The sequence below is a fragment of the Rhinolophus sinicus genome, chromosome 14 (assembly GCF_057876585.1).
Source record: "Rhinolophus sinicus isolate RSI-liver-muscle chromosome 14, RSI-T2T, whole genome shotgun sequence".
Taxonomy (NCBI): domain Eukaryota; kingdom Metazoa; phylum Chordata; class Mammalia; order Chiroptera; family Rhinolophidae; genus Rhinolophus; species Rhinolophus sinicus.
The window spans coordinates 146,340,717-146,362,344 of NC_142514.1; the positions used below are offsets into that span (position 1 = coordinate 146,340,717).

The window sequence follows — 21,628 nt, forward strand, 5'->3', positions numbered from 1 at the left end:
TACATGCACACACATACAACACAAACACAGAAAGAAATAAGAATAAAAGGTTTATAATAGCATATTATACATGTGATGTTATTTTCAGAACAGACTGGGAACAAAGACAATCTTAATCTACACTCTACATTCTTTCCCTCTTTCAAGTCAGCTTTTTATTTCTTACTGTTTGATCAAAACCAGAAAGGATCTAAAATTCAATCATACTAATATTAACACAATACAACATGCCATCCTCCCAAAGGCATTTACATTGATGCAGAAATCAAAGTATTAAAATATAAACAGGTTTAACTATAAATTTTCAAGCATAAGAAATTGTTAATGAAAGGAATTTAGAGGAACAGGAACTTCCTGATACCTTGAAATGACATTTCAGTTATACATTACCCCACCAGGCTGGCCCTGGTTGAAAGTCTAACTACATTTTAGTAGTCCCATACGTAATCCATGATTACACAAGGGTCGTATTATTGTGGTTAAATAGCCATGGGATATTTTGCCCTATTAAAGTATGTTTCAGGTCCATAATCTCTTCCCTAAAATTCAAGAAACTCTGAAAACCAACAGTTCTTTATAATTTGTCAGCAAAACTTAACCCACACTTACATGAAGTTCTTTATAGTCTTTTATGATGCAGGTTTCTCTGCAAAACTATTAATGTATTTGATTATGGGTTGCTGCCCCAGATTCCTGCTGGAGGTACTACATAAAGTTATTTTTCAAAAATGAAAAAACTGTAATTCTGAAACTCATGTCACCCCGAACGTTTTCGCTAATTGGGGATGTGTATTAGATATGCAAGTCTTTTATAAGGTCCATTTTACTGTGAAAAGTACCTATTCAACACTATATCATTTCCATAAAACATGGAAGAGAAAAAGAGCTAAGTGACACAGATGTGGTAAGTGAGGAAATGAATAGAAGCAAGACAAAAATTGGTCACAAGGAAAAGCAGGAAGAGTGAACACAGGTATAGAAAAGGCGGAAAGCAGAGACCATCAGTGTTTTTCAAACTGCAGGTCAATACCTTTATGGACTGTAAAATAAATTTACTTGGTCACTACTAGCATTAAAAAATAAAATGAGCTCTTCCCTTAAGCAGCCTGAGGTAACTCAGAAAATGGTTCGTTATTCGCTTGACCCAGAGAACCCCACAAAAGCATGTAAATCAAGAGGCTCAAATCTTCATGTTCATTTTAAGAACACTCGTGAAACTGCCATCAAGGGTATACATATCTGACAAGCCACCAAGTATCTAAAGGATGTCACGTCACAAAAGCAACGTGTGCCGTTCCGTCATTACAATGGTGGAGTTGGGAGACATGCCCAGGCCAAACAGTAGGATTGGACACAGGGTCAGTGGCCCAAAAAGCGCGCAGAATTTTTACTGCACATGCTTAAAAATGCAGCAAGTAATGCTGAACTTAAGGGTTTAGATGTGGACTCTCTGGTCATTGAGCACATCCAGGTGAGAAAAGCTCCCAAGATGCAGCACAGAATTTACAGAGTTCATGGGTGGAAGAGGAGGTTGCACAGAAGAAAAAGGTCACCCAGAAAAAAATTGAAGAAATAAAAACGTATGGCCCAGGAGTAAATTTAACATCAAATAAATGCTAATAAAACTATAAATAAATAAATTAATAAAATAAGATAAAATAAAAGATATAATAAAAGTAAAAATAAAATAATAGTTTAGAAAATATCAGAAACCACCATCCATTTCACAAAACTTGAACTTAGTTTTGTATGTATATATACATGCAAGTGAAGGGGGAAGAGGAGGAAGGCATAGGCACATGTATGTAGGATCATCAGAAAGATGAGGCCTTAACTAGGGGAGCAGAGCTAGGAAAACCCTGCATAGAAAATCAAGAGGCAGACCTGGAGAAAAGTATTTAAATAACAGTGTCAACATGGACTCCTACAAGCCATAAGAGCTGATATACTACAATCAGCTCTGTTGCTTACAACAGTTCTATTGCTTAAAATTTAGTTTAAGTTTTAATCCACTTTCAGCTCTATAGATGTCTAGACTTTTGCAGTTTCTTTCAGTATACTTACTCACTAAGCTGAGGAAAATTTTTATATACCAAAAACATAACAAAAGCTGCAGATAAGAAAATGGACACCAATATAAGAAGCGACATTCTTGCTGACCCAGCTTCTACACAGGCTTTTTCTGAAAAGGAAAAACAAAAAAAGCTATAATTAAGATAAATATAAAGGACGACAGTATTCCAAGCCAGCAAATAATTTCCTTAAAGGCTTTCCTCCCAAAAAAGTGTTCACACTCTGGCCAAAACACTGTGTCATTAAATTTTAAGTACAACTGTATTTGATGTTTATTAACTGGGCATAGTACTTTTCAGGGCTCTGTCCATTTTAGAAGCACGAAAAAGCAGAACACCAGAATCTATAGCTTTGGTTTGTTGAGAAGCCAAATGGGGGGAAAAGGCATTACTCTAACTGTTGCTATCACTGACTTGCAGTTGTATATATCTATGTTGGGAGCTGACAGCACAAACAGAATGGTCTCTTAGGAAAAATGAGGCATCTGGCATGACTTCAACTGTCATAAGAACCCAAAGATTCGCTAATGCAACTGGTGAATGTTATACTTTCTCTTTACACCAAAGGCTTCAGCATATAGTTGAACCTCAAATGTTCTGGGTGGCTCTGTCTGTAATTCCAGGAATGGGAGAATTTGTTTGCCTTCCCTCACAAGGTAATTCTTAGTGTCATCTCAAAAATTACATGCGAAATAAAAGAAATGAGATCCAGGAAACAGCAAGCAGAAGAATGAGCAGGGCTGTTTCTCCCAGAAGCAAGTCAATAGTGGGGAGGCCAGGACACCTTAATACCTAGTACTGATTGCGAAAGAGGAAGAAGTGGGCGGTTCAATTTGTGTTGCCTACATTTACCATTACCCCATGTATATAATACTGATAACACTCAGGGAATTTTAAAAATATATGTATACTATAATTAGGATTTATCATTTTTAGTTCTCTGAGAATGTTCTCTACCACTGTGCCCCAAACTACTGCCTATGTAACTTTTATATATGCTTTTATGAAGTATCCTAAACAAAACTATAGGGCTGTTCGTACTCTACTAATTTAGCAAATCATTCTTCATAAACATTCATAAAGGTGTATTAGACAGGTGTCCTTGCCTGCTCTACTTACCGCTCCCCTTCTCTGGAAACTAGCACCTTTTCCATGCCCACACATCACCCTCCCCCAAAAAGGCACCAATCTCACTGGCCCTATTCTTACCATGAGATTCCAACACTACCTCCCAAACATAGTAGGCTGACTCGCCCAAGGTTGGACATCTGATCCAAGTAGAAACATTCATTATTGGCTGACCAAATTTTCTCTTCAGAATTTAAAGAAAAAGAGATACTGTTTTCAAAGAATAGTAAATCTCGAGGCTGAGGGTCAAGCAGTGAAGGTCACAGTCAATAACATGGCAAGCCAAAGACACGTGCCAGAAAATGTAAGAGGGGAGGTTGGAACAGGAACCCAGAGAGCAGAAATGGGAGAGATAGCTAACTTGCTCAATTTTTTAAATTTTCCACTTCCCTTGAAGCCTAGTTAGATTTCATTTCTTGTTCATGGATACCAGCGAAACAGTCTCTTATGTTCCTAGAACTTCCCTTCTTTCTTTGTGCTGGTTTAAACTGATTTCTGTTCCTTTTCAACCAAAAAGCCTTAACTTTCATTTTATCCCTTCTCTCACTATGGCAGTTTTATATACGTTACAACTGAATTAGTAAGATTTTGCTAAATTTTATGTTGAACATAGAGCAGCAGCAACCATCCAGCCCCTTCCTACTCAAAGTGTGTTCTGCGAACTACGTGAATCAGCAAGCATCACCAGTGAGCTTGTTAGAAATGCAGACACTAAGCCAGCATCCCAGACTTACTAAATCAGAACCTGCATTTTAATAAGATACCCAGGTGATTTACATGCACAGTAAAGCATAAGAAACAACAATCTGGTTCACCCTACCTATTTTACCCGATGAAAATTTACATCCGCTGACGGCGGTGTTCAAGTTTACCCTATGGGCTCAAAAAAATTTTTCCCTCTACTGTGGAGTTCAAGTACACAGGCATAAAATAGTCAAAATATCAACTTTTTTGTGTGTGGATTTTGGACACATTTAAAAAAAAAACAACACAAAACTTGAAATCAATTAAAGCAGCGAAAGGGTTAAAGTAAACAGAGGCCCAAAGGAGGTTGCACTATCTGTTAAAAAACAAACCCTAAGCAACTGAATAGTGTTAAGTATATCTCCAAAGCATTTTACTATCCATTTATAACACATTCAATTTCTGCTGAAACACCAACTGCTAAATATATTAAATATAAATTATTCTTATCTGTTCATTGAAGCAGGTTTCTGAGACACAATATTAGGTTTATCGAGTTCTAGTGTATGAACAGTAAGGTTAAAAAATAGTCTTTTCCAATTTTCTGTAACCTAAACATATTAGTTAATCAGCCTGCTCTCCCAACTAGTCCCTATCATTTTATCTTTATGTTTCATCTTAATCTCAAAAACGACTTTTACTTCAAAAACCAAGTCACAAATAGAAACTTATTTGCTGATATCATAGTTCTAAAATTTACTGCAGGAAGAAATGGGATCATAAAATAATACAAAAGATGCCTTCAATGGAATAATAAGCCAGGCATCCCTGCCTCCTAATACTCTAGTTCATTAATTCACTAATGTATTTATATTCATGCTTTTTTGCAGAACAGAGAATTAAACAGAGACTTTAAACATCTGAGGTGGGTCAAATATGAAAAGATCTCTGCAGAATCTTATGACAAATGTCGAATTGTCCACTACATTTTGCCCTGATTATATCTAATTCAATGCCTGTCTTGAAGACTGTTATCTACTCACCCTAAAAAGAAAAAGAGTAATCAGCCAAAAGTTAACAAAAATTACAAGTGTGCACCAAAACCAATTCAACCAAAAAACTCCTATTTAAACACAAACTGTTCTCACAAGGCTAAATGGTTATTTTCCTACTTTACTAAATAAAGAGGCACTCTACTAGAAAAGGAATTAAGAGTAATACATAAATAGTGAGTATTTAGCACAGGTGTCTATGGGTTGACATCAAAGCAAAGACATGTTAACACTGTGTGATTTTTCTGGAGGCCTATTAATTCTTAAAGGTATGCTTTTTTAAAATCTATCTGGAATTAATTAGCCCAGCCCTCACTTTTCATTTGCCTGTTAGAATCAGGTTGAGCACAAAAAGTACTGATACAAATAATTTAATATTATGGATATCTTTCAAACTCTTCAAAACCATTAACAACTTTGTTTTTTGTTTGTTTTTCAGCCTGTAAATATTTATAGACACTGAATTTACCTGTAAGAATAAATGGCTGATTTTTTCTCCCTTTCTTGGAACTTCTCTTTAGGGTTTCTACTACGCAAGGTATGCACTCAAATGTAGAGTTGCTTAGGACTATCTGCTGAGCAACTGTTATGTACAAAATATTTTGCTTAATGTCGTTCCCAAGAAGCTATATCCTCAAGACATGGTACAAAGGGGCTTCAAGTTGATAGGAAAGCAAGATTATTGGTCTAGAGTGACCAAAGCAAGATTCAGGGGACGGGGAAATTTAGTTGAAGACGACAAGACGAGAAAAGAGTTTACATCCTTCTAACCTGTATTGCAGCTAAACATATTTTTGACACTTCAACAGGTAACACAGTTCTCAAATTAAAAATTAAATAAGACATTTAGCATGCTGGCTCCAAAATTAAACGATAATATTTTTCTTCCCACTATGAATTCACCAGTCCTAAATAAGGGATCAGAGGGGAGAATGGTATCAAACATTTAACTGGACTATATAGAACACTGTCTACCCTGAGAATTCTCTGAGTACACAATCACTCTGAGTGCTACTTGTCGTCTCACAGTCAGATGATGGAATATATATACACTTAAACAAAATTAATCCAGGTTAATTTTCTTCACTTTCTAAAATAAGGCAAACTTTTGTAAGCACTGTGTAACACAAAAAAAACAACTGATAAGAATGCAATAAAACTACGTGACGTTCAATTATGAAGCTCTCTCACACAAACTGGTAAATAGGGAGTGTTGGCTATTATGATTCAAAAATCCTTCTTGAGTATAATTCTAATAAACCCAGCGGCTAGCATGTAATTCATTTAGTTCTAAACAGAGAGAAAAGGTAAAGATCTTGTTCTAACTATAACTCTACATCTAAGTGTGTAGCATACAAATTTATAATATGCCCTTTTCCAGCTGCATTAGACACGTGTGTTATTTAGCATTTAGAGCTACCTACACCAGTACTTAATACATTCATTAACCTCTAAATCTTCCATCATACTAACTCCCAATCTGAATTATCCCATTATCTACTTTTCCAACCCCCTCCCAGGCCAAAGGTACTATTAGAGAAAGTCAGATCATCATGCTCCCTTGGCCTACAACTAGTTCACATGTTTTTCCATCTTCAATTAAGGTTATCACTGGCAAACAATAATCCTTTTACAACACTCTCCAAAAGGGCTATTTCAAGCCTCTTCAAGCTTTTAATTCTACCTTTCCCTACTTTCAACCAATGATACTGCCTCCATACTTTATGAGCTCCCCAATCTATAACTCAAGGTCTGCTCACAAAATTATCTTCCGTTGTCCCTTTCCCTTATCTTTGCATTAAATGCAAGCGCACTTCTGTCCAGATCTTGCTCTCAAAATTCTCCATTCACCCTGTATCTTCAATTCTTTCCTCTTACAAGCGCCTTTTCTCTAACTTCTATCCTGAAAAATCATAACCTTAATGCCCCTGCAGTAGTTCCGTTTCTCTTATTACTTTCATATCAAAATTTTTTGAAAAGCAAAATCTTCCTCTGCCTGCAAGATCTTAGGAATGACTTTTAATGGTCGTCTAGTCCACTAGTTTTCAACATTCAGTATTTCCTAAACCTATACTTGATCCCACCATGAAGGAAGCAAAGACCCATTTCTCCTGAGGACATAACTTCACAGGGACTCACAAGTTTCTTAAGGTCTCAAAAATCGATTGCTGTACTGCTGGAAGTAAATTTTATTTCAAGGGCTTTCAAATTTTTAAATTATTTCAATAAAAAGTGGCCGTATCGAGTATAAATTTAAACAGCTAAAAATAACTATAAAATACAAAGAATTAACCATTACACACACACACAGAGCATGTTTGTAGGTAGCAGAAGAAATAGCACTACCAATTTGATATAAAAGCTCATTCATTTTCTAAGGTTTATGCCCTGCAACTCTGTTACCATTCAACCCACACACCCTCACTCATTATCATCTGACCACTTTCAGGCACCTCCCCCAGTTTGCTGAAGACAGTCCAAGCTTACAGTAAACTTCTTAATAATCTTAAAAGATTCATCATCCATTTAGATGATCCACCCAGCCTCAAAGTTCTTATTGCTATTTCTATTCAACTTTAGCCACCCCCTTCCAGGGGTATCCTAAGTTCTCTCATCACCAGAGACTGCTCTACCGTGGACATTTTAAATCCCAATATGCCATTCCTTGATCACCTGTATTCTTTGATGAGCTTATTCCTTCCATTTCCTCCCCTCTGTTGGACTCCTCATTTCTCTTCCTTCCATGCCCTGCCTGGACTCCACGGTGTATCATCTGAAGCAGCACCTTTGTTTGGAATCCTTATTCTTTCCTTATATCTAATCTAACCCAAAATCGGTGCTTACAAGTTCACTTTCTTCAGTCCTACACCAAGATGGTTAAACACAAATAGAGAAACATCATGAGAGATCCATCACAGAGATCCATGTCTTTGGGAAAACTGACTTAGCCTAATTCCTACTCCCTTTTCTAGGTGTAGGACACGAATCAGGCTGAGCCAATCAGGTTACTCACACCCTCTGACAACAGTGATAGGTTCAGGGACAAGCATTTGATCTGAGGCAGTATCATCAGAGTGACTAGACTTTTATTGGTAATGCTAGGAAAAAGCTTCTCAAAATTAACAAGGAAGCATTTACCTGGACCTTCAGGAGGAAACAACTTTAAGGTAAAGCCGACATCAAGTAAGCAAACCAAACAAAGAAATATGATCCTGATGAGATCACTGAGCCCCTGGTTCCAGACTAAAGCCAGTGAGTCCCACTTAAGCTCTCGACTATTTAGTTCTACGAACCAATAAACTTCCTTTCAGCAAGGGTTTCAATTGTGTTTTCTATTGATTATAAGCAAAAGAATCCTGACACCTAATATTTGGGTTGAGACTGGCATCAACCAATAGGCTGATACCTTGATGTCCAGTTGCCAATTTTAACCTTAGTTCCCAGTTATCAGTAATCAGAGCTTCTTTCTTCTTCTTAGCCAGTGTCTTGCTCATAGCAGATCTTCAAAGAGTATTTGTTGAACCTAATTAGCAAGGCAGGATCTAGAATAGGCATCTGAGAGGGATTAATTATCCAAGTTCGAACAATATTGTATTCTAAAAATAATAAAACCAACTTCAAGACAGTGTTTCTCACACTTTTTTTTTTTTTTTTTAACTGCATTCCACAAGAAGCAATATATCATGATCTGGTACACACAAAATCTATATAACTGGGAAAAAAAAATTCAAAGAACAATACCCCCTACTACATGCAAAGCTATTTTCTCTTCCATTTAAAAAAAGGGGGGGGGGGGCTCATCATTACTAACCAAATTCATTTCACATTGCTCACAAGGGTAATGACATATATGTTGAAAAATATAGTCCTAGGAGTTCTCTTAAATCAAAATGGGGAATTTCTATGACTTGCCAGGAAACATATCAGCCAGGGCAAACAACACAAAAGAAAATAAAATACCCTGGTTCAGGCACCCTTGCACACAGATTAGGGGAAGAGCCTTTTAGGTGGTTCTACCTGTTGTCTGGTCTCACCCTTCCTTGTCATGCAAGAATTAGACTTTCAGTGTTATGTTATTGCCTTGCTCAAGTCTTCAAAGTGGTCCTCAGTCTATAAGGCTCAGTCAGACGTTAGACTAGAGATCAAAGTAATGGCAAAGAACCCAGTAAATGTACCAAACACTGCATCAAGCACGGAAAATACTTCAAACATACACAGAATTATTTGTCAAAGTTTGTAGATATCTCAGTGAACAAAAATACAAATTCATTTAAAGTGTCATTACTATGTATTTCTCAATCAAGAGTTACTTAAATTTTTACCTAGTCTCCAAAATCTTTCCTTTTTGAATGCCAAGTTAACATCTGCAATTATCGAAAACTGTTTTTCATAACCTGAAAAAAAGGTGGCTAAGTAGTTACTAATGACATCACATCCCCAGCTAACTAATACCAGCAAGCAAATCAAACCCTCTTATGTAAAAGGTCCACAAAATCTTTTGTCTAAAGAGAGAATTTCTAACACTAATTAGAGAGAGAGAGGGAAAGGAAGAGAAGAAAAAGAATAAACTGGGAATTACTAATAAAAAGGAAGGATCAAAAAACTTCCTTTGCTTAGCACTTTAAAGCCCTCTATACTACGTAGCACACCATTTTGACCAACTTTATCTCTTACTACGCACCACCCAACAAAAATCCTTCACTCCTGACGAGTTACTCTTTATTCACACATAAAAGATTCATTCTAACCCTCAAGCCTACTGATTACCCTGCCCGGAATCCCATTCCCTTCTCTTATTTAAAACCTATTTATCCAAACCCTGCTTGTCTATGAAGGCATGCCTTCACATCTACTCCCCTCTACCTTCCTATAGATTTGTTGTCCACAGAAGTCATTTGACAACATCATAAAAATAATTGTTGAATGTGTTGTGCATATGATAAAATAAGATAAACAGTTTAAAAGCACTTTGGAGATTTCAAGGTTTTATTTTCTGAACAGCATTAGATTTAAAAAACAAAAACAAGTAATAAGTCAACTGACTGTTATCACAAATCAAATGACAATCTTTAGGGATACCCTACCTGGTAAACACTTTTTCAGGAAACCCCTGGATTATTGTTACTCTCATCAGTACCATCTTTAAAACAACGTTCCTTTAATTTAGAGTGCATTTATATACATTGAGAACAATTCATTTCTGAGCTATTGAAGTTATTTGGCTCTACTGTCTATACGGTGGGAAAATACCCACATACATAAAGCTTAAAAAACCAAGTAAACTGAGACATTTTAAATTAATTGAAAATTAAATATCATTTTCAGTTAGACATTCTTTTTGCATTTAATGTTTTAAATGATTTGAAAAGTACTTCAGCTGAATGTTAAACATATTATGTTTATACATATAAATGTTAAGTGCACAGTATTTTATTGTTGAATGTAGTGACAATGTTGCTTGACATTCTTAAAAGACCTTCTCTTTACCCGTCACTAGTGGTGGATCATACTAGTGTCAGTAAGCTGCAAACAACATAACGGCCATTTGTTAGGATCTCCTCAAGTTAATGGGCTTTAACAGCATCTACAGAGCTTGATCATTTCAACTGCTGAAAAGCAATGAAAACTCTATGCCAAGATGGAATCAAAGTATTTAATTTCTAGATACACTTTTTTTCTTAAAATAATACTTAAAGCCCTGAGAAATGCCAGGATGATGTAGTGTGGAAAACGCTTTTAGAATAAGAGATCTTAGCTATAATAGTAATTGCTAACATTTATTTAGTTTTCGCTTCATGTAAGCCAAGCATTACACTAAAACCTTTACATGAATTATTTCACGTAATCCACGCACCAAACTAAGTTGATACTATTACTATCATCATCCCCACTATACAGTTTAGACATTGAGCTTTAAAAGATAACAAGTCCAAAGTCATAAGTAAATGGTAAAGCAGGGACTCAAACCCAAGTGTTCCTGCCTCCTGGAAGTTGCACTTGGACGTAATTAAGTCTCTGCTCTTTACCTACTACTCGATTAATGTGGTTTTGTCACTTTGTGCAAGTCACATATCCATTCTGGGCCTCAGTTTCCTCATCCACAAAAATAAAGCGAATGCTAAAGTTCCTCACAGCTCTGCCTAGCCTCGATATTATCAACTTTACAATCTCCCTGGGTGTCCACATGCCAGTGTCATTCCTTTTAACTGAATTCAACTGAAAAAACATTTACGACGCACTTACTTGGTGTCCGGCCTTGCGGTGGGCAGCGGCCCAAGCCCAGGTGCTCCACTCTCTCTGCTCCCTCCGCTGGGTGCCAACGGACGCCTTCCACCCTCCCCACTCTCCCCCACCCACCCCCACCCCCGCAAACCCCGGGACCTGCTGGGGTCCTTCCCCCTCCGGAGCCCCTACCGACACACTCCCGCCTCTGGGCCAGGCCCAGGTCTGGTCCCTAAATCCACTCACCCTTCAGGTGGTCTCCGCTGCCTGGCGCCGTGGGACTCTGCGTCCCCACTGCCCGGTCCCCCGCTGGGGTCGTACGGAGTGCCCCAGTCTGCGATCGTTCGGTAAGTCTACTTTTCGCCATGGCTGCTGGGGGGAATGGACAGGGAGAAAGGGGTGATGCTGCGCCACCTTAACAATTCCGCCCCAGTTCCTTATAACACACTGGGGGCCACAGCTACAGCCACTTCCGGAGTGACCACCTCACCTGAGACGACCTCAGCCCCGCGATAACACCGACGCTCGACTGAGCCCTGCTGTGCCCACTAGCACTAGGCGCCGCCCCGCACCGCCCCGCACCGCCCCGGAGCCTCGCGCGCTCGCGCCTGCGGAGTAAACAGCAGACAAGTCAGGGTGCTGGCCCTCCCCATTCAGTGCCCTGCCCCGCCTCGCGACTGAGAGGAGCATGCGCAGTCGCCGCTCTGGAGTCACCTGGTGTGACTCGCGGACCCAGACGTCTAATGCGCAGCTTTAATTATCCGGAAGTGAAGTTTCAGCGACTCAAACCCTCTCTCCCGGTCGCCGGAAGTGCTCGCGAGTGATTAGTGGCGTTTGTCGGTGGGTGCTGATTCAGTCGACTCGTTTCTCCACCAATTCCACAAGCTACTGTCCTGAAATTGGAGGGGCTAGAGAATGCTGGGTCTGAAGATGTTGGAAAACCTAAAACCTGAGCCGAGTCTCCACCGAGTTTTCGGAAACAAAAGCTCAAGAAGGCGCTATAACCCGTCAAGGTCATAGGGTGGCAGAAATGGGTTTAGAATCTGGTTTTCTTGTTCCCAAGCAAAAGCTTTCCTTTGTCATCACCCTGCAGCCCCTCACGAGTAAACCCAGATCTGCTCATTAGATTTGTCTTTGCTTTTTGCTAAGCCCAAACCTGCCCTTTTTTGACAATTAACTTTTTCCATTCCTATCTCAGAGCAGTATTCCGTCTACATCATTGGAGAGTTTACTGGAATTCCCTCTTGAAAGCAACTTGGCAGTGTGTGTGAAAATACTGTTCCTGTCCAGTAATTACATTCCTTGGAAACTATTCCTTGGAAATAACAGAGAGAGTTGCTCTGCATTAATAAATATAATGGTAAATGTGGAAGCAATCTATAAACCCAACACTAAAGAAAAATGTTTAAGTAAGTTATGGGAGATCCACTTAATGGAACTGTATTATGTGTGCGTCCTCTGCCTACTTCTAGTGGCCTTTGGGTGACCAGTGTAAGAGGTAGTTCTGTTGTGGGAAGCTCGGTTCTTGCCAATGCAGTGAAGAATCAAAAGTCAGCAAGCTGATGAGTTTGCAAGCAGGGTTTATTAATGATTATCTTCTCAGGAAAGAGAACCAGCCTAGACACAAGGTAGGGGAGAGAGGCCTAGGCCTCTGGTCCCCTAGTACCAACAACTTACAGTTTGCTGGGTGGGGTGAGGGAGTTACATATTGATTTGACAGGAAACAGTGATGCGACCTCCTAAGATTTGTGGAGGTCTGTTGACTCATCCTTACCTTGCCCCAGACCACCTCTTCTCATGTGCTGTAAAAACATATGCTGGGGCTGGAGGCAGTTAAAGCTATTTATGAGCTTATTCTTTAGGACCCCCTCACTCTTCCTCCTCCTCCATTTTCTGACTTCTACCTAACAGTTCTTCATTTTATTTCCTTCATAGTGGTTATTAAAAGCAATAATTATTTGGGCCGGCCCGGTGGATCAGGCGGTTGGAGCTCCATGCTCCTAACTCCAAAGGCTGCTGGTTCGATTCCCACGAGTCAGTGGGCTCTCAACCACAAGGTTGCCAGTTCAATTCCTCCAGTCCCGCAAGGGATGGTGGGCTGCGCCCCTCTGCAACTCGCAACGGCAACTGGACCTGGAGCTGTGCTGCGCCCTCCACAACTAAGACTGAAAGGACAACAACTTAAAGCTGAATGGCACCCTCCACAACTAAGATTGAAAAGACAACAACTTGACTTGGTAAAAAGTCCTGAAAGTACACACTGTTCCTCAATAAAGTCCTGTTCCCCTTCCCCAATAAAAAATCTTAAAAAAAAAAAAAAAAAAAAAAAATTTGTCATGGTAGAATAAAGATAGTTTAGATATAAAAAAAGGAAAAAAAATAAAAGCAATAATTATTTGGATTATTTACTTGTTTATTCTCTACCTCTACCTCTAGAATGTAGGCTCTATTAAGGTAAGCGCCTTGTCTCTGTGTTCATCATTGTATCTGCCAGCAGTTAAGTGGGCATTCTATAAATTAGTTGAATAAATTTTCAACCATAGAAAATGATGTTTATGGGGATACAAACATTGTGGACAATGCATATTCAAAAACAATTCCAAGAGATAATTATAAAAAACAAAAATATTGGAAGAAATAGACTCATATAAGCAAATAAATTTATATATTTAGTGTAGAGGTGTTCCAGAGCAAGATATTACAATTTTACTACACAGAAAAATTAAAAATGAAGTATGACAAAAACACCAGAAAATAAACTCTAACACTAAGAACAGACTGAGAAAAAATATTAAAAATATTTGCTACACAAATAAGAATTATGACAAATCAATAAGAAAAGCAAAACGCGAAACAAAAGTGGACAAAAACTATTAATAGTCAATTCACAGAAGAAAAAAATTAAATAGTCAACAAATTTTACCGCATTAATACAGTGTGATAACACTGAGAGGTGTGTGGATTGCAATGGCAAAAGAGAGGGGTATCTAAATTAGAATGGGGATGCAGTGAAGTTCTCCTAGGAAGAATGATTTTTAAACGGATTTAAAGGATGAGTGAGAATTAACAAAGAAAGGAAGAAAGCTTTTCTAAGGCTGGAAGCTACTGTTTATTTTTGAACAAGCTGCAAGCAAAGAGAAGGACAATGGAAAGAAATGAGATGAAACAGATAAAACAAAGACCTTATGACAAAGTGCTAGAAGTTTGAACTTAACCCTCAAAGATACCCGAAACCATTGAAGAACTTTTAACTAGAGAGGGACATATTAAGATTTGTATTTACAAAGCTTATTCTGACTGCCCACTGACAGAATTGGAGGAGTGCCACACTAACAGCAGAAAGAGAAGCTAAGAGGTTATTGTAATAATCCTGGCTTGAGCCAGGGTAGTAGACTGGAAGCAAAGAGATGACATCAGATACAAGATAATGTATGAGAAAAACTATTTAAACATTTATTACTTTAATTACATAAGTACATACATTGTCATTCCAGAAAAGTATTGAAAAAGCAAATTATAAGACAGAAAAACGTAAAAATCATCTTTAATACCACCATCCATAGATAATCATCATATTTGGGATTTACCCTTCTGGAATATTTGAAATGTTAAGGAAGTAGAATCTAGAGGACTAATACCCTAATTAGACAAAGATACTAGTGAAAGCGAAGAGGCTAGGTGCTTAGAGAGTTCCTGGTTTAGGAGGCTGAAGGGAATACTTGCTGTGAGGACAGAGCCAGGAGAGCAGTTTCCAGGCTCTAGACCTCATGTGGAAAGGTGCTGGCTCGGGTAGTAGATGGCCATCAGCTGTAACCATTTAGCCATTAGCCACTAATATAACTGCCATGGCTACGCTAGGGGATGGGTTGGTTGGCAGAGAAGTGGTTGGTGGATTGCACATCGTGTGGAGCCTACTTCCTGTATCTCCAACCCAGCCACCAGAGAAACTATAGTGGCATGAACCCCCCCATCCATGGCTCTGTTGGTGTTCCTCTTTGGCCTCACCATATCCTGCGTTCTTATGCGGGGAGTGGGACCAGAGATCCCGCATGATACTTGCATTTAAGAGATTACAGGAAGAGGAGTTAGATTGGAGGGAAAGACACTGAATTTCATTTTGGATATTCTCTAACTATATGTACTTAATTCCTGACTACCACCTTTTCTCAGCTGAAACTGCTCTCATTAAGATTACCAGTGAACTTCTTTTCATTGGATTTAGTGGTCAGTTTTTAATCATTGCTACCTCTCTGCATTGCTTAATACATTAACTATTCCCTCCTTCATGGTTTCTGTGCTAATTCTGACCAGTTAATAAACCCTTTTGAAGAACACTCTTCTTTTCCCCACCCCTTAAATGCTGGTATTCCTTCCAGAGATCCACTCTCTTCTCAGACAAACTTTTTCTAGGCAATCTTGGCCATGACTTCAATAATCACTTACACATACATAGATGACAAATGTTTACCTCAAATACCAGAACGACACATAAAACTCAGTAGATGTTTCCTCCAGGGTGTACCACAAGCACCTTTTTAAACTAAAAATCTTTAATTCCCATAACTGAAGTCTTTTTTAAGTAAGGTTTTATTGAGCCAAAAATGCTAACCAAAAAGAAGACCGGTCTTGGGGCATGGATTTAAACCACCAGCATCATGACTAGGTAGAAAAGACAACATGTCCACTATCCCAGTTTTGCAAGCATTTTTATACATCCAGTAGGGGGAAGGGGGAAAAGGTACTCTGAAAGAATTTACATGAGCTATAGGCAAAGGGGTGGGAGAAGGTGAAGCTGGGCCAGCTCTGGGATAGCAGAATCCCATCAAGAAATGTCCTCTTCTGTGGATTGGCTATGGGCAGTAGTTCGGAATGTCCACGTGTAATCTATAAGTGGTGGCTCCTGGAGTTACGTGGTGCCTGGATACAGTAATATTTGGGAATAGCCACCTGGACATTAATCTGATGTTCCAACAGGCAAGACAGGGATGTGAGAAGCCTTTTGTTAGCTGGTCAGCAGCTATTAACTGAGCTATTAAAAGAGTAGCAGTTCTGCCTCTTTCTGTCACTCTCCACCACTCTAATTTAGAACATCTCAGGATTATTTTTCTTATCAACCTCAAACTCAGGACATCCAAATCTGAAAGCAATATCTTACCTCCTAAATTTTATCCACTCCTTGTATTCCCAATCTTGGGAGATGGCACCATCAGCTCCTCTCTTGCTCAAGCCATAAACCTAAGAATTCTCATTTAACATTCATTAAATTCAACTTGTTGAATAAATGAATGAATGAATTCCTTCTTGTCTTCACACCCATATCCAAACACTGGGTCTAGTCAGATCGCAATCTCCTTACCCTCCTCATTCAGATTTTATGATCTCTCTTCTCACTCACCTCTAAGCGGTTTTTCACATTACCACTAGAGTGGTTTCCGGGAGACAATCTTGAAGCCCTTCATGATTTGACACAGGCTCAAATGCTCTAGCTCACTCTGAAGCCAACATAAATAAACAAATAAATAAAAGAAACCATTCTGACAACACGTAGTACCCTTAGCGTGCCATACATACTCATTTGTGCTGCTGTGCCTTTGTAATAGTTATCCCTGTGCCTTAAATGTCTTCTCCCTGGTGTTTTTGTATAATCAATTATTGCTTACCTTTGAAAAGTTTCCTTAAGGGTACCAGTCTTAATAGGTACTTCCTCGCCTCTATTTTAGAAATTATCTTGTTATGTTTGAATTGTATACTTATCTGCCCCCAGACTATAAGCACCCTTTAGTGATCTGGCACACTGTCTTTTCTCAATATGTTTTTGTACAATGAATGCCTTTTAGAATGCCTCTAAATGCATATGATCACTGGTTAAATATACAAGTCTGTCGCTCAGCAGAGACTGAAACAATCTGATGTTAAAAATACTGATACTTTTTGAAAAAAGAAGACTGAGGATGGTAGACCTGTACTAGCAGACATAAAAAATTTATAAAGCTATAATCATTGAAACGGGGATGTACTGAGGCAGGAAAAAAAGTAGGCAAATAAATGAGATCAAATAGACCCCTGTAATTATGGCGGTTAGTATATGATAAAGGTAGCATTTTAAATCAGAAAAAAAAGATAATAAATGCTACTGAGAAAATTGTCTAATTTTTTCAGTCAGATTCCTGTCATATACTATATACAAAATTAATTATTAGATGATAGTAAAACTTTAAAATTAACAAGCAAAACTATGGAAGTACTAGAAGATAAAATAGAAAAAAAACGTTTTTATTATCTTGAAGTAAAAAGACTTTTCTTAGCATAATGTATAGGGGAGCCTCTTGTTTCACCCTTGTGCAACCTTAAATCAGAGTTTAGCATTTTATCACACTCAAAAACAAATCCACTCCCCTAAACAATAATGAGCAATGTAGAGTTTATGAATTGTTTGAAGAGAGACAGGGAGACAACTAATAAATTCCTTTAGATGTTTCTGTTCTTCCCTCTTATTGTTAGCTCCTTTTTTTTTTTCTCCTTCTAATCCCTAGAGCAAACACAGTTTTTTTCTACTTTTAATTCTGACTCACAGGCCCTGGAAGCATAGCCTTTGGGCAATCATAGCAAAATATTTATCTAATAAAAGCTGAGAAGCCTTTTTGAGAATCTAAAATCAATATTGGAATAGGGAAGACATATTCACAGCTCAACCGTGGGAGTCCCCAAATCAAGAAATAGAACATTACCAAAACCCAGAAGACCCCATCCTTCCTTCCAATACACTATTCACCCTCCCCAAGAGAAACCACTGGGAAAGCCTCCTAAACTGTAATACAAAACCCAAAGCCAATTTGAGACTTCCCTGTCTAGCCATGACAAAGTAATTGGTACCAGACCAGCCTTCCCACTGCAAACAATTAGAAAACTGGACAAACTATCTGAAACAACTGTTTTCAGGTGTTGAATAGTCAGTCAAGGACTGTCATCCTTGAGAGAAAGGATTAATAAATAAGGGGAGCCTCAGGAGCCTCATTGCTTTCTGCGTAGAGTCACTTTCTGGACCACAGCAAAGGGAGGGGTAGCCCAAAGAGAGCACAAAGGTGTTACTCAGCCAAGGAGAAAGGGGTTGGAGTTCAAGGCTATCAATTTGGCTGGAATTTGCAGGACAGTTTACCAGAGAAGAACAAAAAAGACACTCTAGATAGTTGTATAGGAGTCTCTTTGGGTCTTTGGTTGAAAATCTGCACAAGCCAGGGTAAGACTATTTGAAGTGGAGCAAAGAATAAATGCTAGGGAAATACCAAGTACTGGAAAGTTATAAACTGAATGGAGATTCCAGCATTTACAGGGGCCTGGAAGACATTAAATTTCCAATCAACCAGATTGGAGAAAACTTGCTGGCCACGTTGGGCATTCAGAAAATACCCCAGAAAGACACATCCTTAGTATTAGAGCTAATCTAACCCTAGAGGAAAAGCTGCTTTAGACACACACTAATAAAATAAAAAACAAGATTCAAAAGGATTAATTTGATGCATAAATAAATTAACTGTGTGCCAGAACAAAGCTCAACATTGATCAGAGCTCAATTTTTTAAAAGAGAAAATAAAATCAAGATGTTCTGTAGCATGAATCCACAATGTTCAACATGCACTCTAAACTACTAGGCATTCAAAGAAGCCATAATCAGAAGAAAAAAAATCAATCAATAGAGGGAGACCTAGAAATGACTTAAAAAAAAAAAAAGTGTGGGGGCTAAAAAATAATGCTTTTCCTTCCACTTTCTAAGTTCTTCTAGCTGGGCTAATAATCAAATTAACAGAGACAGATCAACAGGAGAAAATAAAAATTTTAATATGTGTGCATGGGGAATTCACATAAGCATGAAAATTCCAAAAACAGTAAGGTAAAATTGGTTATATATGTTATTTTGGACAAAGGAGAAGTGGGGAGGGACAGGATCTTAGATTTCAAAAGTGAGAAAAAGCGATTTACAGGTAATCGAGGAAGAGCAGAACACACGTGAGAAGTTAAATTTGGGGGTGGGAGATGTTTAGTAAACAAACTCCTCAGAATCTTGTCAGATGCTAAGGTGATTTTGCTAAGGTTTCCTTCGTGAAGCAGTTTTTTTTTCCCTCTGAATCTTTTAGGCAGGAAACGAGAGGGAGGGTCAAACTGTCTTTCTGAGTCTTTTTTAAACAACCAGCTTAAAAATCAGTATCCCAAAAGGCAAAACTTTTGGTCTCCTTCAAAAGCTATTATGAATAAAGGAAACGATGAACATAATAAGGTGGCAAATAAGAAATAGCAATAAAAAAAATTTAACCCATAAAACAGAACAAAATAGAAATTCTGGAACTGAAAAATACAATGTCTGAAATGAAAATTTTACTAGATGGGCTTAACAATAGATTAGACACTACAGAGAGGAAAAGGAAGAGTTTAACACATGTCTACTTAATTTCAGAAAGAAAGAAGAGAAAAAATTAGGTTATTTGAAGTATATGAAGAAATAATGGCAAAATTTTAAAATAGTATTGAGCCCCAAGCAGGATAAACATAAACACACTTAGGCATATCATAATGATACTGACAGCCAAAAATAAACAGAAAAGTTTTGGAACAGCCATAGGGAGTTTAGGGGAAAAGATACATTTCATTCAGGGGAAGAACAATAACAACAAATATATATATATATAATATATATATATATATATATATATTATATATATATACACATATATATATGTATATATATATGTATATGCAAATAAGCAAAAATGGAACTTTTTTAAAGGCTTAAAGAAAAAAACTGTGAACTGAGAGTTTTAAATTCAGCAGAAATATCTTCAGATATAAATGTGAAATAAAGGCATTTCAGATAAACAAAAGTGGAGAGATTTGTTATCAGCAGATATGGAATATACTCGTAAGATTATTGAAGGAAATGTAGATCTACAGAGGAATGAAGAGCACCCAAAATGGTAAATGTGGGTAACTATAAAACACTTTTTTCCTCATTATATAATTTTTAGAGGATAATTGATAATCATACATTATTGGTGGGAGTATTAATGGTATGACCGCTCTGGGAAAAGGTTTGGCAGTTTCTTATAAAACTAAACAAACACCTACTTAATGACCCAGTAGTGCCATTGAATTTACCTACAAGGATTGAAAATACATGTTCTCAAATATGTAGTGATGGAAAGAGAACTGACTCTGGGTGGTGAACACACAATGTGATATATAGATGATGTATTACAGAATTGTACACCTGAAATCTATGTAACTTTCCTAACAATTGTCACCCCAATAAACTTTAATTAAAAAACCATAGCTGAACATTACCAATAAAGTGCTGGACCTAAAAAAAAAAAAAAAAGGAAATACATGTTCACAAAAATGACTTATACACATATATTCATAGCAGCTTTAGTCACAATAGCTAAAAACGAAATAAGTGGTGGGAGGACAGCATCCCTGAAGTGGGGAGACCTGCCTGATGTAGAGTGTCAGAGCCCAGGCAGAATGAGGCGACTAGCTCAGCAGAGGGGCTTAAAACTCAAGCAGAGTGGGGAGAGAGAAGACACAGCCCAATGTGGGGTTTCAGAGCCCAAGCAAGGTATGTCAGAGGTCCACAAGACCACCCCCAGGTTCAATGATTAACTAGCAGGACTCAGTAAATAGTTATATGCTCATGGCTATGATTTATTACAGCAAAATGATAGAAACCAAAATCAGCAAAGGGAAAGGCACATGGGGCAAAGTCCAAAGGAAACCAGATAGAAGTTTCTAAGAGTTTTCTCCTGGAGGAATCACACAGAACATACTGAATTCCTCCAGCAACAAATTGTGACAACATATGTGAAATGCTATCTACCAAGGAAGCTCAATTAGAGACTCAGTGCCCAAAGTTTTATTGGCAGCTGGTCACATAAGCACTGTATGCCTAACATGTACCAAAATTTCAGATTCCCACAAGGAAAGCAGTTGTTCAACATAAATCATATGATTTATACAAACGGTTTGGGCAAAGTGGGCCATTCTTATCCGAATGGGAATGGTGGGAACCCTCCTGAAATCCAAGTTACAAGATGCCAGCCAAGGGCCAACATTGCAAGCAAGCTCTTCTAAGAAGAGGAGTCTCAGACCTGCTATATTAACACTTTTCTGCACACCAGGTAACAAGGATATCCCTTCGGATGTGTTGATAGCTTGGCTGGTAAAGGAACACGCATGGTCAGGCAAGCTAAGAAAGTTTTTATTGTAAGAGACAAAAGTCTTATCAGGCAGAGCAAAAGATGGCTACAGCCCAGGCTGCATGTCTAAAGGAGACTTGCAGCCTGGAAGGAGGGGGTGAGGAGGGTTTTATGGGGGCTGTGCTGACAGGGTAGCATTGTTTCAACAGAAAATGCTGACTGCCTGTATGCCAGTAGCTGTTTTGTGGCGTTTTCTGTTATCCCAAGTTTGGCTCTGTCTGCAGGT

At 38.2% G+C, this 21,628-nt stretch overlaps 1 protein-coding gene across 4 annotated transcripts in view; it reads right to left on the bottom strand.

Moving 5' to 3' along the window:
- TMEM41B (transmembrane protein 41B) overlaps positions 1-21,628 on the bottom strand; it is a 37,030-nt gene that overhangs the window by 13,053 nt on the left and 2,349 nt on the right. Inside the window, exons 1-3 of one of the 4 annotated variants that reach the window (XM_019728857.3) lie at positions 11,649-11,794; positions 11,405-11,527; positions 2,065-2,182 (exon numbers count right to left, since the gene is read on the bottom strand). In XM_019728857.3, the coding sequence (XP_019584416.2) occupies positions 2,065-2,182; positions 11,405-11,525 (239 nt within the window). In that variant the 5' untranslated portion in view covers positions 11,526-11,527; positions 11,649-11,794. The other 3 variants (XM_019728837.3, XM_019728848.3, XM_074335972.2) reach the window with 3 other exon arrangements.